Here is a 17,916-nt window from a genome sequence, read left to right on the forward strand (position 1 = left end):
AAATCTGTAAGAAGCTCCTGGTTCATCACTTCAGATTGGAAATTGTAGCCATTTGGGGAGTGAACCAGTGGATAGAAGACCTTTCTTTGTCTTTCCCTCTGTCTGTAACTCTGCTTCTCAAATAAATAGAATCTTAAAAAAGATCCTTTATAGAGCTTTTAACAGATACTTAACTTTAGCTCAATGATAAGACATGTTTATCTTATGAGCTCATTTCAATTCAAGTCATTCTAAATTAGATAAACATCATAGAGAAAGCTAGGGAACTGAAATTCCACTTAGATATCCTGTCTCCACTTAGAGGAGTGAAGTCCAAGTCACTCATGTAATTATTTCTTACACTAACTCGTAAAATGTTAGTGAATTGTGTGATAGTTACCTTGCTGATTTTTTGCTCCCAAAAGGAGAAATCTTTTATTTATATTTGTTTTTCCTTTTTTTGTCTTTTAATAATTTACACTATTGGTTGTATGAGTTCTTTAATCTTGCTAGCTATTCCACATTTTATTCCTTTCTTCCATTTTAGATATGTGGCTAAGCAATTGAATCTGTATACCTACGTGTATATTTGTAATTTTCATTTAAGTATCATCAGACTTTTTCAAATAAAGCTCACTCTTATCATAGACAGATGTTGTTGGTTAGTTTTGTAAATAATTTTTAACTTCACAAAAACTAATCTTTTCAAATCACATTCATTCCTGGAAACAGTAAATTGGCAATTGCTATATAACTCTTCTCTGGCAAAGGCTAAAGCACAACTTTAAACCAGATCCAACCTCACTTCTACAGATGCTTTTATAAATCTGTCAATAACTTTTTTCTTTTATTCCTCAGAATTTCTGTGGCAACTGCCAAGCCCATGTCCCTGGGCTGAAAAGTAGCAAAGGAGAGGATGGAGGAGCTGGTGAACCTGGAAAGTACGATTCAGTGACCCGGAAGGTACGAAGCTAAGTTGCGTGTGTGCAGACTCCATAGTTCTCACAGTGCGATCTCTCAATTCTCTTACTCCCCTGTCCTCCAGGGTGATATAGGACCCCGGGGTCCTCCAGGAATCCCAGGCAGAGAGGGACCAAAGGTAAGGGCAGTCTGTCCTCTCCTCTGTGAGACCTTCATGGAGGGAAAAAAGGAAAAACACATCTTAAAATATATTTTCTAAAATATTTGCATGTATTTGGATAATGGAGTAAGGGACAACTACAGGTTGTCATTAATATGTTCCCTGACCCTGTCCAAATTAAATATCCCAAATGTCCAAGATTTTATTTTCATTGCTCTAAAGGGTAACAACATGATTGAGTATACTGGCTGAATTTATTATGTTTTTAGGGAAGCAAAGGAGAGCGGGGCTACCCTGGAATACCTGGGGAGAAAGGCGATGAGGTAAGATTCTTCTCTGATGATACGTCCCTATTATTATTGGTTCTCTTTACTTGACTCAATAAGGCAAAGACAGTTTTCCAATAGCTCACACTTAATGCTAAGACCAATACATTTTTTTTAAAAAAATGAGATAGGCCTTTTTAAACATTAGTACACTTTTAATAAGTATTATTATCATATATTCATATCTGTTACTGGTGGTCCAGATTTTTGAGACAAATAAGGCACAAATTTAATATATCAAGATAAAAGTAAGGGGAAGCAGGAAGGGGAAATTTGCTGAAATAAATTCCAGGGAGACAAAAAGAATTGATGGAGTAGTTGAACAACCAGCCCAGGAGTGAGGCAGCTCCAGGAGTCAGCAGATCTTGTCTGGAACACTGCTGTAACATGGTTCAAATCCAGTGACCTTGGTTTGTCTGCATCTCTGCTCAACTTCCAGACTCTTGAGAGAAATAAACAATCAGAAGAATCTAATTGAACTAGTTTAGATCAGCTACTAACACCCTAGATTAGGGCCCCGAGTCAAATGTGCTTTTGAACTAATGGTATAATTTTCTGACTTAAAGCCATGTGATGCTCAGGATATCATTCTTTTCCTGCATAATTAACATTAACTTTTAGAAAAACCAATTAGAATGATGAATTGTTGTTAGTTTAAACAGCTTTGATACTAACAGTTCTTAATGAAAGTAAGTAAGCCATCTGGCCTATATTAACCTTCATGTAATGCAGAAAAGCATAATGATATAAAATATATTTCTCTAGTGGGAGTTAAATTTCACCTTACAAATGATCATCACATATTATTGTTTCTAGTTAATATTAATTCTGTTCTGGAAAACTCTGAGATTTCATTCCATTTCTTTTACAAAGAAAAGTAACATTTCATTGCATCCATAAATAAAATAGTAAAGGCACTTTATTTTCAAAATAAATAAGAATTAATGAGCTATTGCTTTCTCAAGTTCCACAGGTTTCACTAAAGTACCAGCACAATAAGTGATTTTCATAGCGCAACAGTTTTTAACTGCCTAGATTCAAGATGCAGGTTTTAGAGGCAGTTGAGAAAGTAATAACAGAAAGATCAGGAAATAATTGGAATTCAGGTTTTTTATAAATGACTTGAAGTTAAATTCACTAGAAGTTAATTTCTATTGATTTTTGCTGGTACTTTGCTCTCTTGGGGAACTGAAATCCATTAACAGTCCCCACTGTTTTAGTGTGTTCACTCTTAGGTACACCTAATGGATTCTTTGACAGGGGCTAGACAAAATTTTTCTCAGAACTTATTACATGAGAATATTCCAACATGTTCAAGAGGTTTGTTTCTGTTACATCTTCACATCACATGAGTACTATGAATAATCCTGAAGTAATGGCTTGACTCACTTATGCTTTTTGAGAGGAATAGGGTATTGTATCTTTCATCTCTCAGATAAATTAAAAAATAGTAAATATAATCTGTTTTTCACTTGGACTTAGATACTATCTGAAATAAAAACTTATTGATTTGTTTAAATGAACAGTTTTCACCAAGAATATATGCATTTCCAACTACCCAATAAATTTCTTTTTAATGTATCTGTGTAGCAGCTAATCTTAAACTCTCAAATATCTATTCTACTCTTACTTGAAAGATACAGAAGGACAGTCCATCTCTTTGAAGGCTTCTAATTGTTAAGTCTTCAGTTGAATTGGTTTGATAATTGAGAGAGAGGAAGTCCCTGTTTGTTGCTCATAGAAAAGTGACATCCTGCACAGGGTATTTTTCCCAAATTTTGTTACACAATTCAATATAGCAACTCGTAAGATGCTGCTAGATCACAAACTCACTTCTCATAGAAAGAGTGAATTGGAGAACAGTTCTTCCTGCAATACTTCAGAATAATAGTTGATAAATAGGATATGCAAAATGTTACTAGCCATAAATTATAGCAACAGGAAAGTAAATATTCTTCGTAGCAACTGAGTTAGAACTTAAAATATCAGAGCAGAGAAAAAACTTGGCTCAAGTGATCCCTGAATAAGTATGCAATAAGTTTTCATTTGTGTTTTAGTTTGGCATTCTATGCTAAATTGACTGTCCAGTTTAATATATATTTGTCTTCTTTAATGACCATCTTGTCTTCGGAAATTATGTTATTGCCCTTTATGCACCCGTAGTAACTTTTACCCTTACTACAAAATTTAAGGTTATTCATAGAAAGACTGCTGAGAAGGTTTTTTTTTTTTTTTAATTTATGGACTGAGGTTTATTTTAAAGTGTAATGTGGTCATCAAAGGTTAATGAGTCCCAAGCTTATAAATTTGACTACCTACAACTCAGCGTCTCTAGACTAATTCAGAGTTGAGACCTAACATAGCAAAAAAAAAAAAAAAAGAATATATATGTATATATTTCTTATACATATACATATAGAGGTAATTTTATGGAAATGTATATATTTTGAAATAAAGTAATTTATGGTATAACGTGTAATTTCCGGCCATTTAAAATTTCCATTCTCAAAGGAAATGTTTTTCCTTTCCATTTATAAAGTTACAAACAAGTTAATGGTAGGAGATTAACAAGAACCAGGATAACTTGCTGAGGTATATAGTTCACAATGAGTACTCAAGCCTGTATACACACAGCATCACCAATGAGATTCATAGATTCTTGAATAAAAAATATGCCCACATTCTTTACCACAAGATTTTGCCCAAAACAGTACATGAAGTGTTCCACCATGTGCAAGATAATTCTTTTCAGTGTTTATTCATATTATATAACGTGAAAAAAACTTGAAGTCATAGGTAATCCTGTTTGGCATTGGATGTACGGGCCTGGCAGAGTGTGATTCTTCAGCCCATTGATGCGAAAAACCATGATCCAGCTCTTGGTTCTACAGACCTCTCATAGATACGCAGTAATTTTAATATAATCACTTCTCCTAATATTTCTAATATATAATAAACTCACAACTCAAGAAAGTAAAGAGGAAAGGAATTTTGTTATAACAGCAAATGGTTTGGCAATATCAGAAATACTTTATACAGAGAATTAAATTCTGAAAGAATAAAGCTATTCAACCTAGAACTTTGTGTATCACATGGTTATCTGAAATAGCAAAAGGGTATTTTATAATAATTTTTTTCTGATTACTGAAGTGATATAAGCTCATCATAGAAAAATTGGGAATCACACAAAAGTACGAAAAAGATCAAAGCTATCCTTATTCCCACTGCCCTGGAAAGACTGTTGAGAATGTTAATATTCTGATTCATAATCTCTTATCCACAATTCTAAAATCCAAAAGCCTTAAGACACTGGAAATATTCCCATTTGCAGCAAATTCATTTGGCAGTAAAATATGACCCGACCTCATAAAGAGCTGGCTTATTTATACCACTCAATCAGAATATCATGTTCTGCTACAGAAATATTTGTGTGCTTGTTGGAAGGTGCTGCCTCAGGCACCACCAGGAGCGTTACAGAATGTGTTACCTTTGTTTAAAAAAAAATCCAGAATTCTGAAACACCCATGACACTAAAGTTTCCAAATAAAACATTTATCTGTTTGCCATAATATAATAATAAAAATCTGCCATTCCTGTCTTTTAGGAAATATAATTGTTTAAAAATTTAAACCCTACATTATATAATATTTGACATTTATTTGTCCATGTTATCCAATAGTTTTCTAAAACATTATTTTAATACTTGAAAAGTGTTTCATGTTTTTTGAGTTTTATATAATCTATTTAACTAATGCTATATTCTTGGTACACTTGGTAAAGGGAAAAAATTAATTACACGTTACTAGTTAATCTTGCCAGTTCTTCCTTGACATATAAACATATCAACTTCTTAAATCCTATCCCATAAAATTAGCATCATTCAGTAAATCTAAGAGGAGAAAGGTAGACGAAATCTGTTTTTATGGTCAAGCCACTAAAGGTTTCTAAATTTAAATTCACCAATGAATTATATTGTAAAGCATTTTCCATTTTTCCACTACCTGAGTGAAGCTGCAGTATAACTGTATATTTCTGCAATGGCCTTCTGCCAGTCTGACATGTGCATTTCCATGCTTCAGCCATGTGGGATTCTCAGTGGTGCTGCTGCTGATGGGGTGGCTCTATAGGAACAGAAATGCTCCATGAATCATCATACAGATATAGTCATGTTTGTGATAGAGCCCATGAAATGGCATTTGGTATTCCATCCTTACGCTTTGAAAATGGTTATCGGTATATGCCATAAATCATGATTCTCAATTAATAAAATACATGCCAATTTTCAATGATCAAGATATTTGGTTAACTAAAATAAATATCTTATTTCCAATGATATAACAGATTTTATGATAGCAACTATCTGTTCTAGGGTCTTCAAGGAATTCCAGGCATTCCAGGTGCTCCAGGCCCAACTGGACCCCCTGTAAGTATTTGTTGAAATGACTGTGCTCACAGCTCATATTTACTGGGATGACCCAAGATGAATTAATATTTCTCATTGTTTTGGGTTGGCTGTGCATCTGTATAGATGGCCCAGCTATTGCCTAGAAAAGAAGCCTTATCCAGCAACTCAGATTTCCATTTAGGATTACTTAAGGCTTCTCATCATCCTGGAGACTTGTAAAGAGAATTTCACTAGGCCAGAAAGAAATTTGTGATTTAAGCGATTCTGTTTGAAATAGGAATTAGATATAAAAGAGCATTCAATTTGTTAATTATAATTTTTTAGCTCCAATCTTTGAATGAGATATTCAGATAGCACTATAAACTGAGAATTTAGTTTCTAGAGGGGGAAAAAAATGGGCCAAGAATGATCAGATTTAATTCATTTTTATTCCTACATGTGAACTAAAATACCTTCAATTTTACTGAAAGCTTGCACTGCCCCTCAAACACATCACCACAGCCACTGCATCTTTGTGGAAAACAGCCATTCTGTTTTCCAAGGATAGAATCTCTTTTCCTTTCCCACCTCCCTAGCACAATCTCTTTTCCAGGAAGAATTCAATTCTAGAGTCACCAAATAAAATACAGGACACACAAGTAAATTTTAATCTCAAATAAATAAGTTCTTAGTAAAAGTTTATCCAGCATATTATATATTTATTTGCTAAATCTAGCATCTCAATTCACATATCAATTTCTCCATCTCTTCCCTTCTTGAAACTTCTATACAAAGTCTTTACTACACAAATAGGAATGAGCCTTAATTACTTAATATTTTAAATCATGGATTTGTGACAATGAAAGTTTTATCATTTATGCTTTCACAACTGTATGTAGAACAAAGGTGACTTTAAATTGCACACTGAATTTAAAAGTTATGAAAAAAGTTGTGAAAGGAATCCTGAAAATTATATCTAACTCTCTTCCTAAAGAAGAATTAAAATTAAATTTTACTTCTCATTCATAAAATGCAGATCACATTAGTCAATATGCACGTTGTTAATTTTGCTGTCTTGGCGTATTTAAAATGTTGATCACTCCAAAATTATAGCTCATTTAGAAAGGCATAATGTTATGTAAATTGCCACTTAAACAGCAAAGCTACATTCTTAAATGTATCAAAAGGTTCCAATTAAGGTCATTAAATCTGGTTGGTCAAGGTGAAAAAGTGACTAAAAATACAAATTTTACCCTTCTGAGCACTTATCAGCAGGATACAGCTGCTATATCAGCCTAAAGAAAACTGAGCTTATGAGACTGATTTAATTAGGATCGAATGACCTTCAGAATATGTAAGTTTTAGCAACCAACTTCCCAGACCCTTCGGCCATTTAGTGTTGTTTCTGTAACAAACTTGGCTTTGTGTTTTGCAGGGCTTATTGGGAAGAACTGGACACCCTGGTCCAATAGGAGCAAAGGGTGACAAGGTACAGAAAAAAAGCCTCACCTGCTATCTGAATCTGGGATTGGGGTAAAAGAGGGGCAGGGTGAGACCTGTTACAAAGAGATCCATGGAATCGAGCAAAGTCTGAAAATACAGATGATGGCAGGGAGTAGTTCACGTTGTGGTGGACTAAGAATGACATGGATGCCAAAGTTTGCCTGAAAACAGATATTATCCCTAGGGGAAAGGATGAGGAGAATACTGGTGCCACATAGCAAAGATACAAACTGGACTCAGGGTCCTGGCATCTGTCTGTATGTGAGTGGGGTGAGGGAAGCCTCCTGAGCATGTGCGGGTCAAGTGGTTAGCATCAGGCAGTGCCAGCCACAGATGCTGTCTTAGTCTGGGTGGTTATAAACAACAAATATTTATTTCTCACAGTTCTAGAGGCTGGGAACTCCAAAATCTAGACGCTGGCAAATTTCATGATCTGGGGCTTGCTGTCTTATCCTATGTGGCACCTGCTAAGTTATGCCCCACATAGTGGAAGGACAACCAAGCTCCACAAGTCTCTCTTATGAGGATACTAATCCCATTCATGAAGCTTCCACCTCATTACCTAATCATCTCACCAAAATTCCACCTCCTAATACCATCACCATGAGGTTTAGGATTCATTGTATGAATTTGCAAGGGACACAAACATTTAGAACATAGCAAGTGCCAAGGCTCCAGATAGCATGCTGGCTATCAGGACCAGGATCCCAATAACAAAGGGCTTGCTGAGGTAATCTATAAATTTTGTCCATTGATGGTTATGGAGGAAATTCACTAAGGAACCAGGACAACTTACTCTCTAAGGAGAACAGTTGTCAGACATATGGGTTGTTGTGGGCATGAGGAGGACCAGCAATAGTGAAGTCTCAGGAAGACCACAGGGCTTCAAGGGTTTACCCAATTTGGGGTTTAAACTGGTCCCAAAGTGTGAGTCCAGGCAAAAGAGAGCAGATGAATGAAATAAACCTAGCTATTCAGATTAAGGAAATAAGAATCACATGTGTATATGAGCTACTCAAGTAACTTTTACCTCTTGTCAGGGTTCAAGATCCCTGACCAAAACGGTGCATAATAGCATCAGGAGCAAAAGAATCCCAGGAAAATTTAAAGGAAACAAAATGCTTATTCTAGATCATCTCAGCTTATTTTTTTTTTCTGGCAATATCCCAAAGAGCTTGCCCAACCCCACCAGCCTTTTTTCTCTGTTCTCTATGGAAATTCTTCAGTCATAGCCTTGCCTTTGAAGTTAATGGGAATTCCACACTGAGATGAGCTTGGGGGCACAAATCAGAGTGAAAAGGATGACTTTTAATTGTGCCAGGGGAAAAAAATGTCTTCTCAATAGGCATATGTTTTTCCTTGTCTGTTGACTCCAGAGAACTTAATTCTCTGAAGGGCTCTGACAGTAGCCAGCAGAAAATGATGTGTCTTAGAGAGATAGCCACCATCAAAGCAGTGTGGGGATAGAATGAACTCATTTTTTGTCACACATTTTCAGGCAAATACATTGCAAACTAAACTTTACAGTTTATTGATAAACATGCAAATAAAAAATGTCTGACCTGTATTTTGTTATTAGAAATGGGAAGATATTAGAATGAAATCCTCCATGAAAAGGAACTGAAATTCCTCAAAGTTCTTGGGCACTGGGAGTAGGAATTTTGCTCTCCCTGGATTCTTTTTTAAGTAATCATGTGTTTCCATTTCTCCTAATATATAGGAACTTAAAAGATTTATGAGGGTATTATTTTAAAAGAAGAGTACGATTATAGGAAGAATGAAAGATACCAGAGGGACAACAATAACTCTGCTTATTGTGGACTGAAAAGTTTTCCACGTTTTGTAAAAGTAAAACAAGTGTATTTTTTCAAGTCCCAACTTGAATTCATTTTTCTTAAATTCCATTTTCCGTCTGCTTCTCCTATAAGCAGAGTTTCCAAGGCTGTTTAAATTTATAGACCATTTCCCTTAAACCGTGTTACACCACAGCCACTTCTGTTCAGTGGGACATATCTGAGTTAGATATAAAGTCTGATATTAACCTGGGAAATGGAAAAAGTTTCTCCTCCTTCAGACACAACACAGGCTGTGGTTTTCTACTTTGTCAAATTGTGTGTGTGGCCTTTGAGGTTCCCAAAAGATGAAGGTGGTGGAGGTAAGACTAAAAGTGATGGCTGACCCCGAGGGCCTCTGTCCCAGAGCCCACCCCCGTCTTGTGGGAACTCCAATCTGCACCCTGATATTGGAAAAGATCTCCTGACTGCCTTTCAAGTCCAGGACGTGATCACCTGGGTTGTCTGCCTCCATTTAAAGTAAGCCTGGAGCTCCCACAATGAGAGTCTGTGTGATGTGGGAGAAGTCATTTGCTTCTCCTATGGTCTAGAAATGCGCTTTCCTGGGTCAAGGAAAATACCAAGCTGAATAAGACTTGGCAGGGCTGAAACAAAATTGATTTCAGAAGCTAGCTCTCTGAGCAAGCACAATCTTGTTTATAACTCTGGCCTAGAGATGTCTAAACCATTGATTTTGGTCTCTCTGTCCTTCGTAGGGCAGTGAAGGTCCCCCTGGGAAACCCGGACCACCTGGACCACCTGTGAGTTGTTTCAAGTTTGAAATTTAACATTTATGTATTTACTTAACATGATTATAACTCAGAGATCATATCAGATATTATCCAAGGGGCCGACATTGTGGTGTAGCAAATAAAGCCACAGCCTACAGCACCGGCAGCCTATATGGGTACTAGTTTGAGTCCCAGCTGCTCCACTTTTGATTCAGCTCCCTGTTAATGGCCTGAGAAAGCAGCGAAGGATGGCCCAAGTGCCTGGGCCACGGCACCCACATAGGAGACCCAGAAGAAGCCTCTGACTCCTGATTTTGGCTTGTCCCTGTCCAATCGCTGTAGCCATTTGGGAAGTGGGACAGCAGATAGAAGATTCCTGTCTCTCCCTCCTATTCTCTCTCTATAACTCTGACTTTCAAATAAATAAGTAAATCTTTAAAAAAAAACAGATATTCTCCAAGATAAAAGCATCCTGAGTTTTACTGTATAAATATAAATGATGGCCAGTGCATGTTTGGGGAGACTGAGTTTCTTCCCACTTTAGCTCAGTCCTGCACATTTGCAGACTGTAGACTCCCTAGCATGGACTCAGGAGAGCTGGTTGTGTGCTTCCTGGCTCCACATTTCATGCCCTGGGGACCCTGGGAAAGTGATTGAACCTCAATGAGCCTCATTCATGGGAGAGAGGGGCTGTAAGGAGAGAGCCCTTCTGGCAATTCGAGCTAGGAGAAAATTTAGTAATATCTTAAATGTGTTCATTCCCATCCATGATGTCTGAGACGCAAGGAAATTCTATTTTTATAGCACCTAGTGAACAAAATATACAAGAGCCATGGATGATTTTTATGCTGGTGATTGAGATAGATGCGCTCTCTGTCAGGGAGGCTATGAATTGGAGGTGCCTCTGTCTGTGGCAAGTCTGCCCTCATGTGGGGCCATGCTCAAATCGCAGCAGAGCTGAAATGCAAGACAAGCTGTCTTTTCCATCCCACCTCACAAGATGGTTTAAGAAGCCAAACTCAAAAGAGAAAGTACAGAATTCATCTGGGACTTTTGAGACGCTGGAGGTACAACTTTAGGAACATGGTGATTCTTAAAGTGTACTCCCTCTGCAGTGGACGGAACAGCTAATATAGCATGAGCTCATGGAAGGAGCCTCTAGTTTTAAAATGCACTTAAGAAATCTTCCTCTTCCCTCTGAATCTCCAAAACCATTCATCCTTCAAGACACAGACAAAATACATTCTCCAGGCAACTCCCTCTAGAAATATCATATAGAAGTATCCATCGTCTCTCTGCACATAGCACACACAAATATAGTATGCATTCAGTAACTGTCAAGTGAACGAGTGAACTAATAAAGGAATGGATAGATGAAGCATTTTTCTTCCATAACTAGTATTTTGATGATGCATGTGAATTGTGTTCCCTGAGCACTGGCTACCGTTATCATGGCTTGTTCAACTGTGCAACTGAAATGTGAAAAGAATTGCAAAAAGGAAAATGCAACTCTGATTGTCAATTCTATGGAAACTTAGAAGAGTCTAACTAAAATTTTCATGTGCATTTTTTATGAAATAGTAGAATGTATGATTTCTTCAAACTATGGAACAATTTCTCTTTTTCAAAGGTTTATTTATTTGAAATGAAGGAAGGAAGGAAAGAAGGAAAGAAAGAAGGAGAGGAAAAAGGAGAGGAGAGGAGAGCAAAAGAGGAGAGGAGAGGAGAGGAAAAAGAGTCTTCCATCCATTGGTTCACTCCCCAGCTGATGCCAATAGCTGGAGCTGAGCCAGTTCAAAGCCAGGAGTCAGGAGCCTTCTCTGGGTCTCCTATATGGGTTCAGGGGCCCCAAAACCTGGGCCTTTATCACTACCACTCCTCACCCCTGCTGCATTCCCAAGTGCATCAGCAGAGAGCTGGATCAGAAGTGGAGCAGCCAGGCCTAACCAGCACCCACGGGGGATGTCAGGTACTGCAGGTGGTGACTTAACCTGCCATACTACAATACTGGTTCCAAGTTCTTCATTAGTGTTGGTTACACAGTGACTTTATATGTCAACTTCTTTTAAGAAGAGATTTATTTATTTATTTGAAAGGCAGAGTTACAGAGAGGCAGAGAGAGAGAGAGAGAGAGAGAGGAGAGGAGAGGAGAGGAGAGGAGAGGAGAGGAGAGGAGAGGAGAGGAGAGGAGAGGAGAGGGTTCAATCCACTGGCTCACTCCCCAGTTGACTGCAACTGCCAGAGCTGTGTCCATCTAAAGCGAGGAACCAGGCGCTTCCTCCAGGTCTCCCCCAAGGGTGCAGGGGCCCAAAGACTTGGACCATCTTCCACTGCTTTCCCAGGCCATACCTGAAAGCTGGATTGGAAGTGGAGCAGCTGGGACTCAAACTGGCACCGATAAGAGATGCTGGCACTGCAAGTGATGGCTTCATCTATATGCCCCAGCGCCAACTCCAATGTCAACTTTTTATAGGAACTTGTTGTCCTGCTTTGTTCTAAAGAATACATTTTTTTGTAAAAACATCCACACAGGCTTTAGGTAATGGCATCATCCCATTTGCCTTCATTTTCTGTTTTCTATGAAGAGACTGTGGGAAAAAATTACTTTTCAGGAGCAGATTGTTCCCTATTCACATCTTCATCAGCGCAACCACATTATACCCGGCAGGTCAGCAGGCTGTGAACAGTTAGCATAAATTGGCAATTCAGAAACTGAATTTTAATGAGCAAATAATATTTTTCTCCAAATACATTAGCGTCTCTTCTGTCAAACCTGAGCATTAATCAAACCCCAACAGAGAGTGTGTGAGCTCCAGGTGTAGCTCACTGTCTTGTCATGTCCTTCCCTATATTTGCTATGAAAAAGCTAAAAATGAAAACTTTGTATTATTTTACTTTATTAAAGTCACTGTCTAAAATGGGACAGGAAACACTTCAAAAATTAAAAAGTAGCATAGGTGCACTATCTTTTGGTAAAATGATGAAAGGTAAAGAATTAACTTGAAAGGATAATTCTGTATCTCATTTCTTTCCTAAGGGTGTACCATTCAATGAAGGAAATGGCATGAGCAGTTTATATAAAATCCAGGTATGCAAAGTTATAAGAGTGCAAATTGTTTTGCAGATAGAGGTTGTTACAAATTCTTCTCATCTTTTCCTTTCTTGTTTTCTTTTCCTTCCAAGGGAAGTGTGAATGTGCCCAGTTACCCAGGGCCACCTGGTCCCCCTGTGAGTATACTTGCTCTTCTTCAAGCATACTTGAGCTCAATGGCCACAGTATAAAAAAAAAAGAAAAAAAGAATCCTATTCCCTGAAAAATGCATGCTACAACTATAACCAAATTTTACAAGATAAAATTCTAATACAATGGATAAAATGGACCCAAGGAAGTTAATAAGTAGCATCTTCATAGTGCTGTCACCATTTTCATTGTAAATCCAAGAACTGAATCAAGAAATCACTTTCCTGGGAACCCCAAAAGTTATATTTCTTAATTTGATTCTTCATGTGCAAACTGCAACAAAAACAGAACTTGCAAATATTCTTATGCGTATTAAAGCAAATTGAACAAAACTGTTACTTATTCAGTAATTTTGCTTTGGTCATTATTTTAAAAGTGACTTTTGATTTCTGTTTGTTTGTTTTTTAATATAGGGCCCTAAAGGAGATCCTGGGCCAGCGGTATGTCTGTTTCCACATCTTCTGTCATTTAGCAAAGGGTCTCTGTTAACGTTTGAAAGCAGAGCATCAGGCAAAGATGTCTGCCGTCTTAGGCGTTCATCAATTAATGTTTTGGAGGCGACAAATAGGCCAGGAGTGTGTTCTTTATTTTTGAAATGCATTAGTCCCGATGTTGTCACTGCCCTGAGGTTCATCTCGTTCCATCAGTGAGTTTTAAAATCATCCTGTGATGGAGGAAGGCACATATAAAACTCCTGATAAATGGGACACTTTCTTCTAATAGCCCTCTTCCGATGATTGATTGAGTTTTAAGTAGATAGTAGAAGAAAAATACTAGAAAGGAATTCCTTAACATGTTTCACATCTTCCCCAACAGAAAAAGGAAGGGACTGTTGATTTTCTTTGACTGTCTGAGGAATTTATTCTGCAGGAGATGTGTGCTGTCATAAACCTGCTATTAGAAGGAATGTATCAGGAGGTTAGCACTCTGCACGGAAGGAGAGTGTGTCCTCCAGCTTCTCAAAGGATGATAATTGTTCTCAGCATCTTTCTCAGCCACAGAGCCTCACTGTAAAAGTTCTGCCAAATTCAATTAGATTCCTTTGACTGCTTGGCATTTTTTCCTGTCATGTCCCTTTCAAGCATTTGCCCCCCCACTTGGTGTTCCATATGAGTATCTTTTTTGAAAAAATTTATTAAAATAAACAGAACAGATTTTATAATACTTCATAGACACACTTCTAAGAAGATAACCTTACTTCCTTCTCTCCTTTTCTTCCTCTCTCAATCCCTCTCCTTTTTCATTTATTTTTCTTTAATTTTTGCAAAGACATAATTTTAATCTACTCTATAATCACAGGCTACATATCAGAGAAAACATATAATATTTCTCTTTATGAGATTGGCTTATTTCACTAAGCATAATGGTTTCCAGTTGCATCCATCTTGTAACCTTTGGATATATTCTTGAAACTCAAATATATCTAAAACTAAAATGAACTTTCAAACCATTTCCATGGCCATGTGAAAGAATTTAAAGCTCCTTCATTATAGCACAGGTTGATAAAGCTCAATGAATACATTTTAAACTAGGGGAGAAACAAGCCAATAAAAAGTAATCTTTGTACATCTAAGTATATTTCCAAAGGAGATGTAGTAAAAAGCTTCTTGTTGTGGCTGGGCAATATACATTAGAATTCAATTTGTTTTCCCTTGAAGGTACTATTTCAGCTACTCACTGTCATATTCTGAACCCCAAATATGTACTTTAAAAGTTTCCTTTGTTTTGCTCTTCCTGCCACCCTTTCTTCATTTAGGACATTTCACGCTTTCATCAACTATATCCTTCATTCTAATTTTAATTTTAATTCATCTTTTTGGTGAAAATTTTCTGCTGATCTTTTCCTCTCCTACTTACATACACACAAAACAACCCATCTATATCATCTAGGTAAAGCTAGACTTCTCATTGACTTTTCTGGAATATTTTTCCAAGTTCTTTTTTTTTTTTTTTTTTTTTTTGACAGGCAGAATTAGAGAGAGAAAGACAGAGAGAAAGGTCTTCCTTCCATTGGTTCACCCCCCAAATGGCCACTACAGCTGGCACGCTGCACCAATCTGAAGCCAGGAGCCAAGTGCTTCCTCCTGGTCTCCCATGCGGGTGCAGGGCCCAAGCCAAGTTCGTACATTAGTAATTTAGATTTAGATGAGAGTTTTTTAAAGTTTCAAAATAAATTTTAAATTATAATTCACCCACACTGGAAAGTGGCTGGAAACAAAAATTTAGACATGTTTTGGTAGAACTGGAAATGATGGGGCTTCAGATTTCTTAGTGGCAACCAAGAGTAAAAAATAAAAAGTTAATGTAGGATGTTCCCTGCTTTTAGAGATGTGAAGTTGAGTGAGTGAAGCACAAAAATGGAAATTAAATAAATATTGTATAAATATTCATGATTCTTCTAGAAAACAACTGTAAAATTACTCTTTCGTGGCTTACATCAACACCATGGGCAACCCTCACCATCCACTGTGTTGCCCTGTATGTGAACTAATACCTCCCGCTGTAGAAATAAGCCAGGAAGGGTAGAATGGGAGTCACACAGAAGATTGAAAGGTCTTTTGTGGCAGGTAGGGGGAAGTTTCCCCTTTCAGTACCCTTCAAGTCCCAGTGATGAGAGATCTATACCACATTTTCTAATCTATTCAATAAACCCCCATAGAGGAAAATTACCTTTAATTGAATTTATTTATTATCTTCTAAGACAAACCATTTCATTCATTTGGTATTCAATTTGTAAGTAATTTCCAATTAAATATTTAATTAGTAGCAACTTTCAAATATTGATTGAGTACCTGCTTTGTGCTAAGGACTGTTGAAAATGTAAACAGAGAATCAAAGAATGGATTTCCTTTGTTGATAAGCCAGGGTCCCTTTTATAGAGCTGTGTGCAGCATAGAATCTGAAACTCTTTTTTTTTTTTTTTCCTCATGGACTGGTTGCATATTAGTGGCCATTTAAAAAGGTTTCTGGAACATAAAAAAGTATCAAGTCATATGCCTATTCACTAAGTATTTTGTAGTAAGGGCAGTATAATAAATGATATTGGAAGTTAGAACATGGATAATATTTTTAAGCAGACTGAAATTATGTAAAATGTGTAAAAATACATTTATAGAGAATAAAGTTTGGAAGCTGTCTTTTCTATGTGATTATGTTTAAAATATCCAAAGTCCTAAGGAAATGTTTATAGTCAACAATTATTCATTAACAGTAAAGTATCAACCAACTACCCACTTTCAATCCTTCTTGATTTAAAAAACACGGTGTAAAAATGTATGGATGTCAGGCCGGCGCTGTGGCTCAACAGGCTAATCCTCCGCCTTGCGGCGCCGGCACACCGGGTTCTAGTCCCGGTCGGGGCACCGATCCTGTCCCGGTTGCCCCTCTTCCAGGCCAGCTCTCTGCTGTGGCCCGGGAGTGCAGTGGAGGATGGCCCAAGTCCTTGGGCCCTGCACCCCATGGGAGACCAGGATAAGCCCCTGGCTCCTGCCATCGGAACAGCGCGGTGCGCCGGCCGCAGCGCGCTACCGCGGCGGCCATTAGAGGGTGAACCAACGGCAAAAGGAAGACCTTTCTCTCTGTCTCACTGTCCACTCTGCCTGTCAAAAAAAAAAAAAAAATTAAAAAAAAATGTATGGATGTCATATCATTGGATATATAGATATTTGCGAATGTTGTCAACACTGAATCGTACCATCAACATAATAATATACACTTTGTCATTTTATGATCACTGTCATGAAGCCCACATTATGTGATAGTAATATCCCTGCTTTCAAGTAAAATAGTATGTATATATATAAAATATCTACATATGAAGTGACTATGGCAAAATGTTAACAATTATTAAATACAAAAACATAAATATAATTAAGAAGAAGATTACAATAAAACCCTAATGTTGCTTTGTTCAAAGTTAGCAACCTTTTTCACCATCAATGTTCTACATGTGTTTGTGAGGACTATAGGATCCAGTCAGCCTGGGAACCTGTAAAAGGATTTTTGTTTGTTTTTAGTTTTGTTTTTTTTTTTTTAACAGGCAGAGTGGACAATGAGAGAGAGAGACAGAGAGAAAGGTCTTCCTTTTGCCGTTGGTTCACCCTCCAATGGCTGCCGAGGCCGGCGTGCTGTGGCCGGTGCACCGCGCTGATCTGAAGCCAGGAGCCAGGTGCTTCTCCTGGTCTCCCATGGGGTGCAGGGCCCAAGCACTTGGGCCATCCTCCACTGCACTCCCTGGCCACAGCAGAGAGCTGGCCTGGGACAGAATCTGGCGCCCCAACCGGGACTAGAACCCGGTGTGCTGGCGCTGCAAGGTGGAGGATTAGCCTATTGAGCTGCGGCGCTGGCCTTGTTTTTTGTTTTTTAATGGAAAATACTTCCCTGTCCCATTTCAGTGACCTATCAGCTTGAGCAATGACTTAAGGAATCCCTGAAGATGCTTCTCTGGGTTTATCCTCTTAAGTGTTTGCAACTCATGTCCAGCTACAGAGAGTACTTAAGGATGACAAACTATGCTTTGAGATCCTCCTGTTCATACACTCTTACAGAGTTTAATCCTATTCTCTGATGAACTAGAAGGCCCAGATATCTCACAAATTAGCAAATTTTATTAAAGCTTGGCTTTTCTTTCTAATTCTTATTGAAATTGAAGTTATCACTGACTAGAGGGATTCATTCTAATTAGATTCTTAATCAAAATAAAAATGATTAATTAGAAAATACGCCTCTCTGGAGAATAGGTTGCATTCTCAAACTATTTTTGAACATCAAATACAATAATGCATTGCTTGAAAATAGAGTATATAATTTACTTACTAAATTACAAAGCCATGTTTGGGG

The 17,916-nt window shown here is 37.6% G+C and overlaps 1 protein-coding gene across 1 annotated transcript in view; it reads left to right on the forward strand.

The window, feature by feature from the left end:
* COL19A1 (collagen type XIX alpha 1 chain) overlaps positions 1-17,916 on the forward strand; it is a 415,287-nt gene that overhangs the window by 334,570 nt on the left and 62,801 nt on the right. Inside the window, exons 31-39 of the mRNA XM_062187570.1 lie at positions 838-942; positions 1,025-1,078; positions 1,330-1,383; positions 5,756-5,809; positions 7,206-7,259; positions 9,822-9,866; positions 12,874-12,924; positions 13,020-13,064; positions 13,491-13,517. Coding sequence (XP_062043554.1) covers positions 838-942; positions 1,025-1,078; positions 1,330-1,383; positions 5,756-5,809; positions 7,206-7,259; positions 9,822-9,866; positions 12,874-12,924; positions 13,020-13,064; positions 13,491-13,517 — 489 coding nt within the window. The remainder of the gene's footprint in view (positions 1-837; positions 943-1,024; positions 1,079-1,329; positions 1,384-5,755; positions 5,810-7,205; positions 7,260-9,821; positions 9,867-12,873; positions 12,925-13,019; positions 13,065-13,490; positions 13,518-17,916) is intronic.

Source organism: Lepus europaeus, chromosome 3 (assembly GCF_033115175.1).
Source record: "Lepus europaeus isolate LE1 chromosome 3, mLepTim1.pri, whole genome shotgun sequence".
Lineage (NCBI taxonomy): Eukaryota > Metazoa > Chordata > Mammalia > Lagomorpha > Leporidae > Lepus > Lepus europaeus.